This window comes from Colletotrichum abscissum, assembly GCF_030869225.1.
Source record: "Colletotrichum abscissum strain IMI 504890 chromosome Unknown Scaffold_32.1, whole genome shotgun sequence".
Taxonomy (NCBI): domain Eukaryota; kingdom Fungi; phylum Ascomycota; class Sordariomycetes; order Glomerellales; family Glomerellaceae; genus Colletotrichum; species Colletotrichum abscissum.
In genome coordinates this window covers 23,269-42,705 of record NW_026850232.1, presented here as the reverse complement: position 1 = coordinate 42,705, position 19,437 = coordinate 23,269, and the positions used below count along the sequence as shown (strand labels likewise).

Genomic DNA, 19,437 nt, shown 5'->3' with positions numbered 1-19,437 from the left:
ATCATTGGCTGGATGGTCAGGAACAGAAGCTAGTCACACTTTATGCGAGGAGACAAACATGATAGCAGCTCTACCTACCAGTGAGAATTCACGCGATGCTCCTCGTTCTCACTCGAGCCCTCTGATCCAGTCCGAGAAACGACTAAGACGTATTACGAAAAGTTCCATCCCATTTTCGTTGAAGATTGTGTCGTCATAGCTCGTAGTGGTGGAGCCGGCATTGCAGACAATCATCATGGTAGTTCACCCTACCTAAGCAAAGTCATAGGCAATGTTTTGCTACAGCTATTGTTTGTTACCCCTTTGAGATATCTGTCGTAGAAATTTGATTCGTGCTTTTGCCCCCTGTCTCTGCAAACGACGGATCACCTGAGATCATGATTGCTTAGTTGCACTCAATGAACCACGAGTGACTTTTCAACGATTTCTAGCCTTCTTCTGGCGTTGGTGACCCCTGAAAGGATCAGTTTTATGGAGTATCTGTCTGACGCGTAGAAAACTCACCGACATTGGAAGATGGAAAGCCCAATAACAAAAATACCAGCCAGACACGAACATCCGACTGCGGTCCATCCAATCGCTCCTACGTAGGCGACAAGTCCTAGCGATTGGAATAAGAAGGCCAGGACCAGAAGTAGATGAACAAGTATCGATGACGTGATGCCGACTATATCCCAGTTTCGGTACCAGGACTGATCATCTGATTTTTGAGCCTTTTGGCGTAGAATAGTAAGAAGACTAGAGCTATATCCTGCAATAGCTATAGTAAGGATGAAACAAAGTCATGCCGCTGCCAAAAATCTCCTCACTTCATACAAACTGAACGGTGGCTGCTCAGGCTTCCAGAGCTCGGTTGGATATTCCATTTGGCCAGCGATAATCGCGAAGGTGGATGCACCAAAGATAGAGATTGTCAACGTGATAGTAATAAACAATTGGTAATCTTTAACAGGCAAATCTGCTGTCCGATTGTCCATATGCTTCCAATCCATCTTCAGAGGACGATAAACTGGTCGTGATGAGCTATGAGGCTCAGTAGAACACCGTGATGACGAGACTTCTCCTAGCGTCGCGATGCTGGTAGCTGTGGTATCTTTTGCCATGATCGATCAGCTTGGCTCCGTCTCATTTATGTGAAATGAGATCTCGCGGTAACAAGATTCCCTTATGAGACTGATGCACCTTTTTCTGGAGGATATCTAGCCAGAATCAAGGTGACTTCTAGAGTGATGCATAAGATGGCGGGGATATAGAACCAGTCCGAATTCCGAGGCAATCGCTCCCTGTTGACGACGTGGTTTCTGCCTAAATATTTTGGCAGTTTGGTGGCGTGCATGCTCAGGGCAGTGAATAAGGCAAACTTAGGGCGGACAGCTTGGTTGGCCATCTTGCATACGCAACCTATCACACACGTTGGCAATCAGCCTGCCAACCACTGTTTTACTTCTGTACTCTTATAATGATGCACGGGCATACCTCAAAGGCTCCCGTGCCCCAAATGAGCAATGCTGTTGCTTGACTCTCGTCCAGCTTTCACCCACGGCCGTGTGGTTGCGGGAAAATGATAGAATACGTGAGTAGACCATTGGTCCTGTTTACAAGGATTATAAAATGGCCTGACAGTATCTGATCTATGCCACTCCTGTAGGCAATATTATTATTATCTTACATCTGCTACACCGTTGCGCTAGCCGTCGTCGATGCTTCCGATTTTGGGGGTCTAGGACTAAATCTTCTTGTCAACCCACAAGATGCTGAATACGAGTAGGTCAACCCTATTGATGGGTAGAGACCCCCTTACTTTGCCAATTGTCTAACTTTATGAACAAGTATTATTGCGATCCACGGTCTGGATGGGCACTGGAGAAATTCTTGGACCTCAGGCGACGGTGTTTCTTAGCTCCAGGATCTTCTTCCGACACGGGTTCCACGAGCACGAGTTTACTCCTATAGTCATGACCCTAGGACCAGAGGAGGCGAGGTTCCCTTCACACTTGATATATCAGACCATGGAGCTGCACTGGTCAGAGATTTGACTGTTGAGCGAGGGCTCACCGCGGTTGGTGTTCCATTGTCTCCTCATTCGGATTATTTTGTCATGTTGCGTATGGCTTTGAGTTGTTGAGCCTGAAAACTGAGTTAAGCCAATGCAGACCGAACGGCGGCCTATCATTTTCATTGCACATAGCCTCGGAGGATTGATTGTGAAGAGCGTAAGGAAACCCCACCCTTGTCTTGAAGAAAAGAAAAGTGAGCGAATGCTTACTAGGCTAAGGCGCTTCTTCATTCCGAAATGAGCCGCGTTGGTCATCTTGAGGAGCAGAAGTCAATCAAACTATCAACTTACGCTGTACTGTTTCTTGGAACACCACCACACCAAGGTGGACAAGGGGTTGAGCTAGCTCAGCTACTGACGAAAGTTTTGTCCGTTTTTTTCTCACACCAATCATAAGCTACTTCAGCACATGATGCCCAATTCGGACTGGCTCCTTGATCTTCAAAACCGTTACAATGCCATCAGTCAGGATTTCAAGACAGTTTTTTACTACGAGACCCTGGAAATGCCGATATCCTTATTAGGGTCTATTCTAGTGGGTCAATATGCCACATTATGATGCTATCTTGATGAACAAAACCCCGTTCTGACCTTGTATGATTTAGTAGGTTGTGCCTAAGTTCTCAGCTGTTATATTCGGAGCAGTAAACACGGAAGCTATCCCCCTGGTTGCAAATCACGCGACAATGGCAAATTTCACGAGTTTAGACGATGAAAACTTCTTGAAGGTTGCCCGGATGATAGACTTTTACTCCACGAAGGCCTCTAAAGCTATTCATGAAAACTGGGTGCTTTGGAGCAGGACAAGAGGTGCGTGCATGTTATGACATATTAAATCCATTTCAGCTCGTCTGACAAGCTTTCCAGAGATTGTTATTCAAAAAGAGATCGATCTCAACACTGAACCGATGCCCGAGGATTTCAAACTAGGCATTAGCTTTAAAAAGGTCTGGAATCGTCATTTTACCGGTAGAGACCATATATTGCAGCTCATGGACAGCTACCTCAGTTTGGGGTCGCGGCAACAGGAACTCAAGGTATTTGTGATCTACGGTCCGGGTGGCGTAGGTAAAACACAACTTGCATTAGAATATGCCCGCCGCCAAGGGCCTTTCTTTGGATCAATCTTTTGGATCGATGGGCGTCGTCCAGACACCGTCATGGCAAGTATCGGGGACTACGTCGACCGCATTTTGGTACATTACAGGATCAATGGGATGACAGACAATCCACGTTTCAAATTCTCAAGTGAAGAGAAAAGGTTTGGACGGGTTGTCGAAGCCTTCTTCACGTGGCTAGCTTATGACAGGAATTGGTCTTGGCTTTTACTAGTTGACAATCTTGATGACCTAGAGATTTTTAGCTTGAAGGATATCCTGCCTTCAAAAGCTTTGGGGTCTGTCCTCATTACTACCCGGAGATCTGACCTAGCAATCTGTCACGAGATATGGATGTGGTTAATGCTGCCCACATTGAGTGGGCCCGCTTTTTGTAACAGTTATGAGCCCAGCTCCTATCCGCTATTACCACAATGGTTAAGTGCCGCATTATCTACAGGTCGTATACTTAAAAAGCAAGAGGCGACTATTCGAGTCTCTGTATAAGCAGGGTTTTTCTAACTAATCTACTACTTTTAGGGCTAAGGCATAGTATAAACGCCCATTTTTAACTAGTTTATTACCTTCGGGGCTAAGGTATAGTATAAACGCCTATTATATAAATAATAGCTCTAGGCGTCTAGGGGGTATATTACGAAATATAGATATAGTTAATACTACCCACATTAAGTAGGCCCGCTTTTTATAATAGTTATAAGCCCAGCTCCTATTCGCTATTACTATAATAGTTAAGTACCGTATTATTTATAAGTTATATACTTAAAAAGCGAGAGGTAACCGTTCGAGTCTCCGTATAAATAGAGTTTTTCTAACTAGTTTACTACCTTTAGGGCTAAGGTATAGTATAGATACCTATTTTTAACTAGTTTACTACTTTCGGGGCTAAGGCATAGTACAGACGCCTATTATACAAATAATAGCTCTAAGCGTCTAGGGGGTATATCACGAGATATGGATGTAGTTAATGCTGCCCACATTGAGTGGGCCCGCTTTTTATGACACAATCACTTGGAAATCAGTCCAAGTTCCAATGATGGATCATAATGAGGCCTTTGACCTTCTGGTCAAGAGCAGTGGATTGAAGCCTGAGGTGGCAACAGAAAGTATGTGAAGCACGTTCTCAAGGCCCTGATAAGATCTCAATTGGAATGGATGTATATAAGAAGCTGACACCAAGTTAGATTTACAAAGTGCACACATGATTATTGAACGACTCGCATACCTACCGCTGGCAATATCGCAAGCAGGAGCCTATATTGCAATGCATCCCTCTCAAGCACCGTATACAGCATATCTCGATCTGTATCAAAGATACCCTAAAGACGTTTTGAGTCAGAAAGCAAGGCGATTGGAATGGGATGTAAATGACCATACCGTGCTTACGACATGGGAAATCTCGTTCACCGCAGTACAAAAGCAATCGCCAGAAGCTGCCATGATACTTTTAATATCTGGAAACCTAGCTCCGGGAAGAATACCGCAAGCACTCTTCACTTTCGGAGGTTTCTTTACTGGTAAAGTTCATCTTGCAATGGCTGATCAACATACGCTAACCTTGTGCACATGTCGCAGAATTGTAAGTTCAAGAAGCAATCGCGATACTCCTCTCTTTCTCATTCATTCGATATTCCCTTGACGCCAACGATGTTTCTGTGCACTCCTTGATTCACCTGTGGGCAAGGCTTCGCCTGTACGGCGATGAGCAAAAAAACATCACATAGACAACACTTGCCATGCTACGTGGTTATGCATGGCGTAAAAATCGAGAGATAGGCAGCAGCGACCGACTTCATGTTGCTCACTTTTACTCGATTTACAAACAGATGGAGCCGTGTATTTATCCGCTTCGCCACGTTGATCTTTCCGTTACGTGGTATGATTCCGCTAGGCACCGAGCTTTCAACCTTTATCCCTACACTCGAGCATTTCACCACGCATTTTCATGCATCACGGCTCTCGGTAATAAACTTCCTCATTTTAGGCCTCGGCAACTGCACGAAATTGAGTTTGGTCGAACGAAGAAAAGCGTTATTCTGTGGAAATGCCTCGAAAATCTAGTACACGATTATTACTATGTCGATCCTGACTTCCCTGCCTGGCAATTTTGCCGGGCCTCATCACTCTTCCCTACCGAGGACAAGGACATGCTTAACCACATGTTCTACCATGCACACATGACTATGCATAAATACATGGCTGTGTGCAAAGTAGTCGATCGAAGGTGGTATCCATGGCTTTGAATATGGCACAGTTAAATCACCATGGGAAAACACCCCCTTATCATGTACCCCACGGTTATGATCTGTATCGTCAGCTTCAAACGGAGTGCTCCTTACGCGAAATCTTCGGTTTATGTCAGGCAGGCCAGTTAGCGATGTAGTTGTCTATGTGGCAAGCGGGGAAAGGCAACATCACCGGTGCCATGTTTTGGCTCTCGCATACTTTTACAGACCCCTGGGGCATCACCGAAAGCACAGTCCTCAGATGGCAGGAGAGATGTGTTATTGGAGAGAAAGTAGAACTGCTCCGGCAGGCGAGCCTATTCTTCCTAGACGAGGACGCCGACTTTCTTCGTCTAGCGAATTACGAGACTGATGAAGCCTTCGACTACGTTGCTCATGCAGCTGTCGATCTCATTCGAGGGTTTCATCACGCATCATTGCAAAAGGACTACATTTCGAAGAAGGGCGCACGTGAGTGGTCAGACATATCAAAGTCGGCAGCTATCCTCTTGCTGAGGCACGGCATCCAGAAAGCCTCGGAGCAAAACGCAGACTTGATCCAGTTTCTCTCCAAGCTCGATAGACTCCCGGAGGCCTCAGCATCAAGAATACAACATGTGTTCAGAGCCTGGGATCCATATGGGAGGAAATGTCCAGCACGGGTCTTGCGCCAGAGACTCTCCGAATCGTTCAGCTGGAACGCGCCACAAAAAGATTCGCCTATGTATTGTGTTGCGGAAAACCAGCTGTTGATGACATGTCCGGCCACTGAACTGATTCTTGGAAAGAGCCGAGAGATCTTTGTGGTCAAGGACTATGAATGTGCCACAATGAGGGTAATACGAGAGTTCTTGAGCAGGCTTTGGGACTGGTTTACGTTCTGAAGTTGGAAATAACGGTAGTTATTGCACGATGAACGACTCTTCTGAGTATTTACTACAACTCGCGATCAGCTGCAAGTTGCTTGCACTGCCTTGGTGTATATGTCAGTTTTTCAACTGCCAAATTTGCATTTGCTGGATGTGTTGTCCAGAACTCAGGTTGAAGAAGTACCGCAAGGCGCGAACATTTTGTCCACGTCTCTATATTTCCTCATACTTCGCAGAAACCCAGCCTTATTATTTTTTTTTTCCAGACGCTGCATGTCGTATTCCTCCTTCTGTTCCAGCAGCGTAGGAGAATGTGACACGAGCCTCAACCTCCGTTGCTGATGTCACCTTACGGCTGCCCACTTCTTTGGGTCATGCGCAATTCTCCATTTTGGTAATTATTCGCCGTGATGTCGTCCCTACGTTGGGCCGTCGATTTCGTATCCGTCCCTAGTCGTTGTCGACAATCTGGGGGCTAAAGTATATACGCTTCGACGCTGAGAAGTTGAGAGGGAGCACCTAATATTATACCAAGCCTTTCCCTCTGTGGCACTCGAGGCTTGCTCCAACGACCCCTGAATGGGGCGAGACCGAGACCGAGAGCGAAGCTTGCAGCACTTGTGGATACCGCTAAGTAAGGACAGAACCTTAAAATACCAAACACAGCCAATATCTAATCGTTTCCATTCGAGAAACGGCAATTGTCACTGAAGATGACTCGCTAGTGCGGTTTGGTCATCCCCAATACGTGTATGACCTGGGGCTGTGATACACGTATCGGTGCAAGATCTCCACCACGGACAGAACCATTCATGATTAAACAGTTGCAAAAAATATGGATCGGATCTTCGGGGAACGACAAACGGAACCACAAAGTCCACAGGGCTGAAGGCTTGATTGACGTGCTGCCAATGCCGGTTGGCCGTTGGCGACCCCCCTCCACCCCCTTGGGCCCCTTCTTCTCCGGTGATTCCAGACCATGTTAACCACTCTTTGTTCCCCTCCCCTCCCTTTCGCATTCTTACACATCAATCCAACATCTATTCCACCCCTCGGACTCGCAAGAGAGAGAAAGAAGGCGTCCAAGGCGATCCAAACACACCTTCACAAGGCGTCCTACGCCATCATTGTTCGCCGCCCACACAATGGCGAAGCTCCCGAGCAGCCAGGTCCGTCGGGTCGACTCTGACAGCTCATCAATAAGTTGGTAAGTCAACATACATCGTATTCAATACGCGCTCTCTCACCTATTGCACTCTACCGAAAAGAAAGTGGGAAGCGAGAGTGACAGGGCGGTCAAAACCAACAACCCAATTCTCGATAACCCCCATCCCGCATCATGCAGCAAACTAACGAAAATCCTTCCTGTCCAGGGGCCTAGACTACCTCCAAGAAGAGAAAATCGCGCCTCTCACCTGGATCGAGTCACCTGTCTCCTCAGCTGATGAAGACACAGGCGAGATCCGCCTCTTTGTCCGGCACAATGCAAACACCATTGAACTCTTCTCCGACCTCTTCTTTGTCGCCAACCTCGAGACATTTACGCAGACGCACAGCATCACCGACTTGTCCAGTTTAGCCGCCTATCTCGGTTTCTTCGCCATCATCTGGTTCACTTGGTTCCAGATCACGTTGCACGATGTTCGCTTCTCCATCGACTCGGGGTACGAGCGAATGTGCAAGATCCTGCAGTTCTGCCTATTTGTCGGGTTCGCTCTCGTTGGGTCATCATTCAGTCCTGGTACGAAAGAGCACAATAATGCGGTATGTCTACTTTCAACTTTTGCTGTATCTCGATCATGACAATGGAGACGGAAGCCTCGGAAATCTTGATACAGTACCTTCACTGACAGCGATGCAATGTAGAACTTCCAACTCCTGTGTAACATTCTCTTCGCTACCCGCCTGCTGCTCGTAGCCCAGTACTCCGTCGCCCTCCACTTTGTCCGCAAGAAGACAAAGGCCTTGAACTGGCCGCTGTCTCTCACCATTGTCCTCTTCATCTTCTCCGGTGGGGCCTTCTACTCCATGACGCCGGCCTTCTCTCCCGAGTCCGGCAACGGCCTGGGTATCTACTACGTATGGTACATCATCCTCGTGATCGAGGTCGCCATCACCCTCGGCCTCTCGTCAATCTGGAGGAACCTCAGCTTCAAGCACACCCACTTGACGGAGAGAATGGGCCTCTTCACCCTGGTCATCATTGGTGAAGGTGCCATTGGTGCCACAAAGGTCGTCGGCGTCCTGATGGGTGATACCGGCCTCCGACTCGACGCATGCCTTGTCGTCGGTTGCATCGTTTTTATTCTGGTATGTCACTCGTCCATACCATGCTCCAACCATAGATCAACTGACTCAACCATCCCTAGATGTTCAACTGGATGCTCTACTTCGACAACCCCCCCGAATGCAAATTCGGCACCGTCCGCCAACAAATCTGGGCCGTCCTCCACTTCCCCTTCCACCTCGGCATGATCGGCGTCGTCGAAGGCTCCCAACAAATCGCCCTCGCCTGGCAGGTCCTCAGCTACTTCAGCGACTTCTTCTCCTCCGTCCGCAACGCCTGCGTAAACGAGCACCAAGACGGTCAAGCCCTCACAACTTCCATCGCCACGGCATTTGAGAAGCTCAACATGCCAAACAACGCCGAAATCCGCAACCTCATCCCCTTTGTCTACCAAGAAATCTACAAAATCGGTAACACGACCGACATTTGCGCGCCGGCCAACATCACCGGCACCGACTCGCTCTTCGTGCCCCCCGGCTTCGAACGCCTCACCAAGAGCGTCCTCGGCGTCTTATTCGAGTCCTACAACGGCGTCACATCAGACGGCGACGAGGACCCCGGCGAGATTGCGCACCCGGCCTACTCGACCGTCTACATCTACTACTGGTCCTCGTTCCTCTTCGTCGTCGCCTTCTTCGCCGTCTTCATCCTCATCACCAGACACAAAGACCGCCCGCTCAACATCTTTGACAAAGCCGCCGTCGCGACGCGCGGTGTCGCCGCCCTCTTCGCCGTCGGCATCGCCTCGGGCGCCGGGTCCGAGAAGTTCCTCTTCGCCTACCTCGGGAGCGGCGCAACGCTGCCTACCGTGGCGGCTCTCCTCTTGGTAATTCTGGCCGTGGACCGCTTCACGAAGCATCTCAGCGCTAAGACCCTGCGGCGAAATTTGACCGAGGGTTCCGAGTTCTGGGAGAGGGGTTTGGCGGAGAGACAGCTTATAGAGTCTTCGTTAGCGGGGAAGTCTTGATGCCTGACATTCCTACAGTCGGAGCTTCCTGAAAAGTTGATCGATGGCTTCTGCGTGAAGAAACTTACAACCGCCATATATTTCATATAACAGTTTGTACATCATAACGGCCTTCAGTGTGAGGAAAGCGGGGAATTGGGAGGTTAGAACGGGGTTATGGTCACAGCTCGACAAGTTTTCTTTGTATCAAAATCATGTCCAGGGTTCAAGGACAGCGCAGGGCATAGAGTCCACACGCTATGAGGCGTTTTCAGGGCTGGCACCTGTAAATCTAATTGCTTTAATGACTCCCCTCGAGGAGCGCGAATTCTACTTCCTTCTCATGTGGCCCGATTTCTGCGTTGATGGACATTGTCTTGCTGTCTGCCAGTCGTCTCGAGCGGTATCTCCTCTACTTGGGCTGGTTGATCTAATAAGCCCGGGGTTCCTCTATCGACGCCGAGAACAGCCGCCTTTCTCTCATCGCTCAGATGGTGCTCTGATACGAAGAGGTTGAGCACCAACGCCAGGCCCGAAAATGCGACGTACTGGGTGTTTTTATTAGCAAATGTACGCAAACTGAACGGTGGTTCCTCAAGGATATTTCACATAGCAATTTTTCGACGTTGAGATCTTACTTACCATGATCCAGACTGTCTTGAGCGCTCTGAAATACGCTTGGCGCACAGGAACCTGCTGCTCAGCCGCAAGCAGAGCGATGCCCTCAACATGAGCTGACGCATTCTCTCCATCAAACTGACCAGCGAGCTCGCCACCGATCATCTCGACCAAATACAGGTTCTCAGCTTTCATCTGGTTCTGGAAGACAACCCCACCAACAACCACAGAAATGGCCGTCGCAATAGACCTGAGGAAACCCATTGTAGCCACCACAGCAGCCGTATCACGCACCGTAGTCGCAGCCTGCGCCGCCAGCACCGGCGCTTCAATGTTCAGCCCCACGCCGACGCCGGTGAGGATCTGGAAAGTGAACAGCTTCGCCAGGTTCTTGTCGAACTCGAGGTTGATGAGTAGACCTGTGCCGAGAATCAGCAGCACCTGCGCCGCGTACATGAGCACTCGATACCGTCCCGTCCGCTGGATGAAAAACCCAGCACACGCTGCAGACAACGAGCAAGAGACGATCAGCGGTAGCATATACAACCCCGACGTCAACGCATTCGCGCCCAGCACGGCTTGGGAGTAAAGCGGCAGGTAGTACGTGATACCGATAAAGACGTACGCGTTGAAGGCGAAGACGCTGTACGCTGCCGCTTTCGACCAGCTTGAGAGAAGCCGAAGGGGTAGAACAGGGTTAGCGGCAAATTTCCACTCGTTCACGAGGAATATGCCAATGACGACGGTGCCGAAGACGATGAGGCAGATTACGGTGGCGGAGGACCATGGGTGTACGACGTCGCCGAAGTCGAGGGCAAGGAGAACCATGAGAGCTCCGCCCATACAGAGGGCGCTTCCCGTCCAGTCTATGGCTTTGAGGCCTGCCAATACTGGTGTGTTGGGTGAAGGGAGGTCCAGGAAGAAGACGAGGACTATGAAGACAACGCCACCAATTGGCACTTGAACATGGTCAGTTTTCCGTTGGGTGTTCTAGTTCACGTGGGGGCTACTTACGATTAATCCAGAAACACCATCGCCAGCTTACAAGAAGAGTAGATGGGTCAGTCAAAGTCAATAATTATATCTTACCAAGAGAGTACTTACTCCAATCGCGTAGTAAACACACCCCCAAGGACTGGCCCAACCGCACTCCCTACAGCCCAAATAACAGACGTAATAGCAAGATACAACCCTCGATCCCTCAACGAGAACAAGTCGCAGATGATGGTATTCACCATCACCCCCATCCCCGACGCACCGACACCCTGCACCGCGCGCCCCGCAATCAGCGCATCCATGTGCGGCGCCAGCGCGCACAGCAGGCTCCCCGCCAGGAAGATGGTCAGGGCGAGCAGTATAATAGGTTTCCGGCCCCAGAGGTCTGCGACGGAGCCCCAGACGGGTGTGACGGCCGTGAAGCCGAGGATGAATGCGGAGCCGACCCAGATGTAGCCGGCAACGGAGTCGAGGGAGGCGACGATGTTGGGGACGGCGGTGGTGACGATTGTCATGTCGAGGGCGGAGAGGGTTGCTGAGAGGCAGACGGATGTCATTGTGAGGGTTATGCTTGTTCCTGAGGGCTTTGGGATGGCGGTGGCGGCGTTGGAGGGGAGAGGCGGATCGGGATCGGGGGCATTGCTGAGATGCTCATCTTGGACTGATGGAGTGCGGTTGGTAGAGATGGGGGGCTCCTGGAATTGCGGTGGTGAGGGGATTTGATGGCGATTCTCGTTGGGAGGGCCTCGTCGCGACGGTGTTGCGCTTCCGAGCTTGCCGCTTCCCTCATCCACAGGATAGACAACTGCGAGGCCCGAAGATATGCTGGCCATGTTGGCGCTGCTATAATCTAAGGAATTGTGTTATGAGGGAGGAAAAAACAAAGTCAATCTTCTGTGGATGCTATGTTCTACGAGATGAATCAACGATTGCGTTTTTAGGTTCGAAGGAGTGGCGTGAGGACGTCAAATAAAGTCGGTGGCCGGAACATCAGCCCGACCGACGCAATTAGTCAGTAAGAATCCAATTGAGAAGCCTCAAGTGATGAATAAAGGCGAGTAGGATGGCCCAAGACACTATAATCCTTGGCGGAGGATGCTGACATTGTTGGGGAAATGAAAGCTGGCGCGCTTTGGTTGGGGATTGCACTTGACCGTCCAACGTCTGCCTAATCTTTCTAGGGGCAGGGTGGCATTTACTTCCAGATGATAGGTATTCACGTTGTCAGTGCCTTGACACTTTCAAATGGAGGCCATGGACTGCATCTAAGTAGGATCTCAGTATGCCATCATAGCCAAGGTTATTTGCAAACTACAAGCTGGACAACCCAGACAACAGCGTGGACCCTCAATTCCAGATTGCCTCACGGAAGAAAACTCGTTTCTAGTGGGGTTAGTCAATTGATCCTTCGAAGACAGTCATTGTCCTCAAAGCGAACAGCCGAGACGGTCTCCCTCGTCCGACCCCTTGAGCCCCGGCTTTTCCCCCCGCCCCGTTCCCCGCCCCGGCCCGGCCGGATCTCGGCACAGTCCATCGGCCAATCAAGCCGAAAACGGGCGGGGGCTCCATCCGGGCCTTTCCCGGATCTGACTGCTTGCAGATTAGTCCAACATGAGGCACCTTAGTCCTGCATACAAAGGGGTCCGTTAACTCGGGCGCTATCTTTAAAGTGCTGCCTGCGAGATTCTGATTGTGTCACTACCTTGATAATACTGGATGCCTAGCGCTTTGTGGTGTTTGGAATTTGCATTCCACTGCAAATTCGTCCAATCTCTGGTAAACATCACAACGGCACCGGTGGTCTGCCGAAGGCATCCACGAACGCTTTCTCTGTCAGATCTCTCTTGAATCCAACAGTCCCATCGCTGAAGATAGCTAACCGGCAAACGACCCGCCTACCCCTCGCATATCATCCCTGCACCAACAAGATCGCAAAAGTTGAAACCAACGAGTGAGTTATACCCCGCCAAACCAGCAAAACCGCTGCCTAAACGCCACAGACTCAAAAGATCACGATATCCCGCTCTTGGCATCAAATTTCTACACCTCAAGCTTCGACAACTCCCTCGACCTCCACTCCCAATTCAACCCTACTCCCATCTCACTTCATCACCACCATGGCCTCCTCCCCTCCTCGCAACCCCCCACAACCACCCCCCATCTTCACAACCTCCCCCTCCCAGGTCCTAACCACAATCACCACCCTCATCTCAACCCACCGCGCAGCCCAATCCTCCATCCCATCAACAATCTCAACCCGCGACGCAACCTACGCAAACACCCTCCTCCCGCTAGCTCACGCCGAAAACGCCCTCTACTCCGCATCCTCCCTCCTCCTCTTCCACAACGCAGTCTCCCCAGACCAAGAAACCCGCTCCGCCTCCTCCCAAGCTCGGTCCCTCCTCCGCGACGCAGACCTCGAATCCGCCAACAACGAAGCGCTCTTCAAGCTCGTCGACGCTGTCTACAACGACGCCGCTGAAACGCGCTACCTAAACCCGGAAGCCAGGAACTATCTCAACAAGAAACATCGAGAATTCGTCAAAAACGGCCTCCGGATCCCCACTGGGCCGGACCGGGACCGCTTCCGCGCAATTCGCGCCGAGACCGTCTCCCTCACGGCAGAATTCGCAAAGAACCTCGCAGAGGCAGATATCTCGGTATGGTTCACCCCGCGAGAACTAGACGGCTTTCCGCCCGACGCTCTCGCGTGTCTCGAAGAAGGGAACGACGGAAACCCCGAGACGGCAGGAAAAGTCCGAATCAAGATCCCGCTCCACCTATCCCACCTCCTCCGCACCGCCCACCGGCCCAACACACGCCGCCGCGCCCGGTTGGCATACGACAACCGCTGCCGCGAAAACATCGCCATCTTCCGGCGCGTCGTCCTCCTCCGCCACGAGGCTGCCCGCCTTCTTGGGTACCCGGACCACGCGACCCTCAGCACGGAAGAGAAAATGGCCGGGTCCCCGGCTCACGTCACGTCCTTCCTCTCCTCTCTCCGAGAGAAGTTAGTCCAGGGCGGACAAGTGGAAAAGGAACATCTCCTGAAGCTCAAGAGGCAGGATGTCGAGGAGGAGAGGGGCGAGATTTATGATGGGAAATTGTATACGTGGGACACGGCGTACTACACGAATCAGTTGCTTAAGGAGGGGTATGCAGTTGATCAGGAGCGTATTTCAGAGTACTTCCCGTTAGAGCAAACTGTGGAGGGCATGCTGGGTATTTTCAAGAGGTTGTTCGGGATGGAGTTTTTCGAAATTGCTGGCAGAGAGGCGAGGGATGCCTTGTCGAGCACAGGGAAGGGGGAGGATATCGTCTGGCATGAAGATGTGCGGCTATTCTCCGCGTGGGACTCTGCTGATGAAGGGGGCGGGTTTCTGGGGTATCTTTACCTTGACCTCTATCATCGAGATGGGAAATACGGGAACCCTGCCAACTTCAGTCTCGTACCCGTAAGTCCTCTCCTTTCCCCACCCCACAGAGATCATCACCACATTCCTCTCTCTTTCTCTACTACATCTACCCAAGGCTAACGATCTCCCAGGGCTTCACAAACCCAGACCAAACCCGCACATACCCCTCCACAGCCCTCCTCTGCTCCTTCCCCCCTCCCTCCTCTCCATCCTCCCCAACCCTCCTCCGCCACGCCGACGTCGTAACCCTCTTCCACGAACTAGGCCACGCAATCCACGACCTCGTCTCCCGCACCTCCTTCGCGCGCTTCCACGGGCCCATGGGCACCGTAGTCGACTTCGGCGAGGCGCCGTCTCAAATGCTCGAGAACTGGTGCTGGAGCGCGGAGCAGCTACGCGGGCTGGGCCGACATTACTCATATCTATCTGAGGAGTGTCTGCGGGACTGGCAGGAGAAGCAGGTCATCAGGGGAGTGCAAGGAGAAGCAGGGGAGGGATCGACCCAGCCACCGGAACGAATCCCAGAGTCCGTTGTCGAGGGCCTCGTTGCCGCGAAGCACGTCGGCCAGGGGCTGGGAACGCTGCAGCAGCTTTTTATTAGCGTTTTCGATATGGCTGTGCATCAGCTGCCCGCGTCGATCATCACGCAGGAGGATCCAACTGCCAACGCTGCCGCCGGTGCCGTCGAGGGAGAAGCCGCCGTGGACTTTACGACGCTCTGGAACAGCCTCCGACGGGAGATCGTCCCGACGGACGATCCGCCTCTCCTGCCAGGCGACGATGCCAACTGGGGACACGGGTATACTAACATCGGACACCTGATGGACGAGTACGATGCCGGGTTCTACGGGTACTTTTTGTGAGTCTACACTCTCTCTTCCCCCTCTTTTCCCGGTCTTGGGAGACTTCCTCCCGTTGGCTTAGGTGGCCATGAAAGAAAGTCTTCACTAACCGAACTTGTGTTTGCGACGAACAGCTCAAAAGTCTACGCGCAAGATATTTTCTCAACCATTTTCGAGGCGGACCCCATGAGCGGGGAAGCAGGGCGCAAGTATAGGTACGGCGTGCTGGAGAAGGGGGGCGGCCAGCCCGAGATGACGACCTTGTTGGAGTTTCTTGGTTGTGAGGTCCGTATGGAGCCATTTTATGAAGAATTGGGATTATCGGCGTAGATTTGCCCATTCTCATCCGAAGAAGTGATGGTTCTATCATATTGCGAACATTGTAGGTGATTGCTAGGAAACCATTACCATATACCGGCGACAAGAGCACAAGAAAGAAAATAATTGGAAACTACGTTGTGGCCTTCCGATACTCCGAATGTGCCACAGTGTTGGCGCCGAAGAACTAAGCACTTCAATAACCCAAAAATAGGATCGACCCAGAATTGCGACTCCTCAGAGTGCCTTGTCTGGACAGGATTCGCTGGCGATTCCAATTCCATTTCCAGGGACTGTTTCCTGTCTGGGACGACATACGAAGCCTAAGATTCTCTCCCGGTATAGTCACACGTTTTCCGGAGCCGGTGCCGGGCACCCCACTCTCGCCGAAGCGGTCCCGCGTCATCTTCGGCATCGGGACACTATCGGACTTGATGCCATCCTCTTCACAAATCACGTAAACCACGTCGACTAATGCCGATGGATCAACAGGACGAAGCCAGTGTCACTGCCAGCAATACATAGCAGCGGTACAGCTAGGGCGAGACCATTTGATTCGTCCTCGTTGGGCAGTGTAGGTCCCAATGGCTGTGGTGTTGGAATATGCCGATGAACGCAAGCTTCACATCCGAACCCCCTCCGGATCTCGCGTCCAGTCAAAATGATGATATTGCCCAGCGATGCTGTTATCTTGCCTTCCCCGCATGCAAGTCGCAATGGCGCGAGCCAAAGGATGAATGGCTTCAGTAATCGCCATATCACGTCGATTGACGCGATTGACTCTTAGAATACCAGACTCGGTTCATACCATATTAAAGCAGGCTCAATGAACCAGCCATGATACGCGACGGATTAAACATTTGATAGAACTTGTCGATTTGATTACCCAGAAGCAAGAAAGAAAAAAGAACCATCACTTACGATGTCTACAACCACTACAACCGAAACTCACGCTGAGACGGCACCCGTCAAGCTGGCCTTGGCATACGATGATAAGATCCACGATCAAGTATGCCATTGATGCATCACTTGACTTGTATCAAGGTAACAAAATTGACAATGACATTAGTACAAATACGCCCAATACTTGCCGGTGTACGACGAAAAGACATCCTTCCCCCCGCTACAGCCATTCGAGTTCAACGACCGCGGTCTCGCAGCGAACAAGGAGAAGCTAAATCTCCTTCCGAGGGACAACAAAGAGATCAAGGCCACGAAGCTGACACCAGTCATTGGCACCGAGATTCGAGGCTTGCAACTATCTCAGCTGAACGACAGACAGAGAGACGAGCTTGCACTTCTCATCGCGGAGCGCGGCGTCGTCGTGTTCCGAGACCAAGACTTCAAGGACATCAGCATCGAGAAGCAAAAGGAATTCGGGGAATACTTTGGTCCTCTCCACATCCACGTTCGTGGCCATCTCACTCTGCCATTTCGGCAAAGAGTTTGTTGACAAGTTTCCAGCCCGTCGGCGCGCATGTCAAGGACCATCTCGAGCTGCACAACATCTACCTGGGTCCGGACAATGAGTATCGCAACCGAAGCAAGAGCAACAAACTCTCGACCATCGGGTACCACTCAGACGTGTCGTATGAGCACCAATCACCGGGCGTCACGATCCTTACACTTCTCTCTGTACCTGAGACGGGCGGCGACACGGCGTGGGTTTCTCAGACGGCGGCGTATGCGCGATTGTCGAGGCCGATACAAGCTCTTCTCGAGGGTTTGAGAGCAGAACACAGCGGCTTTCCCCAAGCCGACAACGGTCGTCGAGACGGCAAATTTGTGCGGAGGGAGCCGGTCAAGTCGGAGCATCCCATTGTTCGGATTCATCCCGTATGTAATGTCGCCATAACTTGTAGCTCGCGATTAAGTCCGTCTCGCTAATGTCTTCCGTGTCGCAGGCAACTGGCCAAAAGGCGCTGTTCATCAATCCAGGCTTCACAAAGAGGATTGTCGGCCTTCGAGATGAGGAATCAAATGCGCTGCTGAAGCTCCTGTTCAAGGTTTGTGATACCAGCATTCGGGTTTCAGTTCCCTATTGACAAAAAGAAACAGCATATCAACAACGGCCAGGACTTCCAAGTCCGCGTCAAGTGGGAAGAGGGAACTGTCGCTCTCTGGGATAACAGAGTGACGGCGCACACTGCCATCTCGGACTACAACGTCCACAACCCACAGGAAGGGCTGCGACACGGCTTTCGGATCACCACTTTGGCTGATAAGCCGACGGGGGTCAATGGCTTAGAGTCCACGTGGTAGGTCGCATAACAGCATTCGGTCCGTTCAGCTCTGATCACGTAACGCTTGGGTCTGCAATTTGGACGCGTCTGAAGGTGCCAATGTGCTATGTCGGCGACATTGAAATTTTATCGGGGATCGTCGGGACTGGTCGGGACCGCAGGGAGAGCCATGGGAGATCGGAAGTTGAAACGGGAAGAATGATTATTGCGGGAGGAAGCACGGCTGGCCCAGCGTTCCCGCGACCATAACCAAGGACGCCCTGGCAGTTCAGTGACAGAGTAACGCCTGGGGGGTTTACGGAGAAGCCGGAACCGTGCAGACCATCGTGAGGTGCAATAATAGATCCGTATAATAGGTGCGCATAGCAATGCAGAGAGATACCGCAGTGCGACCGAGAAAAGTGGACGGCGCCGATTATCAAAAAATGTGTGTATGGCTGTAACAGTCGGATGGATCGTAATGGAGATGAACTGGCGCAACTGAATGGCGAATGTTGGGGCTAGGCACGTGGCTGATCCGACAATCAGTCAATTAGGGCGGAGGGATCGTCCCCTGATGGGCGACTTTTGATTCCCAATCGAGATCCAGTTTTTTCTCGTACAGGCTGGAAAGCTGTTTGTTCTCTGGAAAGAAGTGACGCGTGATAACAGTGGAGATTGGGTATCGTCGATATGTCGCGAAGTTAACAGTACTGGGAAGTATGGTTCGTGGTGGTTCTGGTGAGTGCGTGACTGACGAAAATAACTGTGGAGACGAATAAGCCGAGGCACGATACTTGTCTTCTTAGGAATCGCCGAACCCCATGAGAGCCTCATGACCTCGTCTTACGACCCCTCTTACGAGACCGAAGAAATCAAAGAAAAGTCGAGACTCGGACAGGTGTACGGGGGAAGACGGGGCTCGATGGTGATGTGGTTGGCCGTTGGGGGCGACGGCGTCGTGGCGGAGGCCGAAACAATGGGGATGGCGCGAGGCCCCTTTGATTCGCATCTCGTTCCCCGGAAGGGGCCCCGAATGATCCATTGAAGAGAGAAAAGAACACCACAGATCTGGGAGCCCCGAGGGGAAAATGGCGTGGGTTGCGTGGTTCGGGTGGGTGGGATGGAGGATGGGGAGAATTGGCGTCGGTTCTCCCTCGGACGGCGACCGACAGACCGGTTAGACCTGTAGAATAGGGCAAGAGACTCTGGGTTTTCCGGAGCTGGGGAAGAAGAGAGAGACCGTGACACGCTGCGCACGCAGCAGAAAGGGCAAAAGAATGGAGATTTCTGGAGAATATTTGGGGCTTTGCTGGAGACTCTGGAGACATCTGGAGGTTGAGGGGAGAAAAGGGCCGAAAGAGAGCAACGACGGCTCTGAAGAACGGAAAGCCGGAGATGGGCCGTGAAGGTGTCACGGCGATATCTTTTTCCAACATCTCTGGATTCCTTCCATTCTTTTTTCCTCTTTCCGTGTGTTTTGAATAACGACGTCATCTGATGTTTGGTGTTGGCGGGGCTGAATTG

At 51.4% G+C, this 19,437-nt stretch overlaps 8 protein-coding genes across 8 annotated transcripts; 7 read left to right on the top strand and 1 right to left on the bottom strand.

Moving 5' to 3' along the window:
- Window positions 1–2,465: 2,465 nt before the first annotated feature.
- On the top strand, window positions 2,466–3,660 carry CABS01_11534 (pfs domain-containing protein; the record flags this gene model as incomplete). Its single annotated transcript, XM_060544889.1, has 3 exons — window positions 2,466–2,591; window positions 2,665–2,866; window positions 2,924–3,660. The coding sequence occupies 3 exons, from the start codon at window positions 2,466–2,468 to the stop codon at window positions 3,658–3,660; spliced, it is 1,065 nt and encodes a 354-aa protein (XP_060397304.1).
- Window positions 3,661–3,718: 58 nt separating this feature from the next.
- On the top strand, window positions 3,719–3,847 carry CABS01_11533 (uncharacterized protein; the record flags this gene model as incomplete). Its single annotated transcript, XM_060544888.1, has 1 exon — window positions 3,719–3,847. A coding segment is annotated over one exon (129 nt), but the record flags the coding sequence as incomplete, so codon positions are not given.
- Window positions 3,848–4,026: 179 nt separating this feature from the next.
- On the top strand, window positions 4,027–4,173 carry CABS01_11532 (uncharacterized protein; the record flags this gene model as incomplete). Its single annotated transcript, XM_060544887.1, has 1 exon — window positions 4,027–4,173. A coding segment is annotated over one exon (147 nt), but the record flags the coding sequence as incomplete, so codon positions are not given.
- Window positions 4,174–5,596: 1,423 nt separating this feature from the next.
- On the top strand, window positions 5,597–6,280 carry CABS01_11531 (uncharacterized protein; the record flags this gene model as incomplete). Its single annotated transcript, XM_060544886.1, has 1 exon — window positions 5,597–6,280. The coding sequence occupies one exon, from the start codon at window positions 5,597–5,599 to the stop codon at window positions 6,278–6,280; it is 684 nt and encodes a 227-aa protein (XP_060397301.1).
- A 1,130-nt stretch (window positions 6,281–7,410) lies between these two features.
- Window positions 7,411–9,519, top strand: CABS01_11530 (uncharacterized protein; the record flags this gene model as incomplete). Its single annotated transcript, XM_060544885.1, has 4 exons — window positions 7,411–7,472; window positions 7,639–8,029; window positions 8,132–8,575; window positions 8,635–9,519. 4 exons carry the CDS (start codon window positions 7,411–7,413, stop codon window positions 9,517–9,519), a joined length of 1,782 nt encoding a protein of 593 aa, XP_060397300.1.
- A 320-nt stretch (window positions 9,520–9,839) lies between these two features.
- CABS01_11529 (plays a role in the entry into G0) lies at window positions 9,840–11,945 on the bottom strand (the record flags this gene model as incomplete). Its single annotated transcript, XM_060544884.1, has 4 exons — window positions 9,840–10,046; window positions 10,141–11,075; window positions 11,131–11,156; window positions 11,221–11,945. The coding sequence occupies 4 exons, from the start codon at window positions 11,943–11,945 to the stop codon at window positions 9,840–9,842; spliced, it is 1,893 nt and encodes a 630-aa protein (XP_060397299.1).
- A 1,284-nt stretch (window positions 11,946–13,229) lies between these two features.
- Window positions 13,230–15,700, top strand: CABS01_11528 (metallopeptidase MepB; the record flags this gene model as incomplete). The annotated part of the gene is made up of 3 exons (XM_060544883.1): window positions 13,230–14,567; window positions 14,660–15,387; window positions 15,505–15,700. 3 exons carry the CDS (start codon window positions 13,230–13,232, stop codon window positions 15,698–15,700), a joined length of 2,262 nt encoding a protein of 753 aa, XP_060397298.1.
- A 910-nt stretch (window positions 15,701–16,610) lies between these two features.
- CABS01_11527 (TfdA family Taurine catabolism dioxygenase TauD) lies at window positions 16,611–17,950 on the top strand (the record flags this gene model as incomplete). Its single annotated transcript, XM_060544882.1, has 5 exons — window positions 16,611–16,697; window positions 16,758–17,096; window positions 17,153–17,524; window positions 17,593–17,694; window positions 17,747–17,950. The coding sequence occupies 5 exons, from the start codon at window positions 16,611–16,613 to the stop codon at window positions 17,948–17,950; spliced, it is 1,104 nt and encodes a 367-aa protein (XP_060397297.1).
- Between the last annotated feature and the right edge of the window lie 1,487 nt (window positions 17,951–19,437).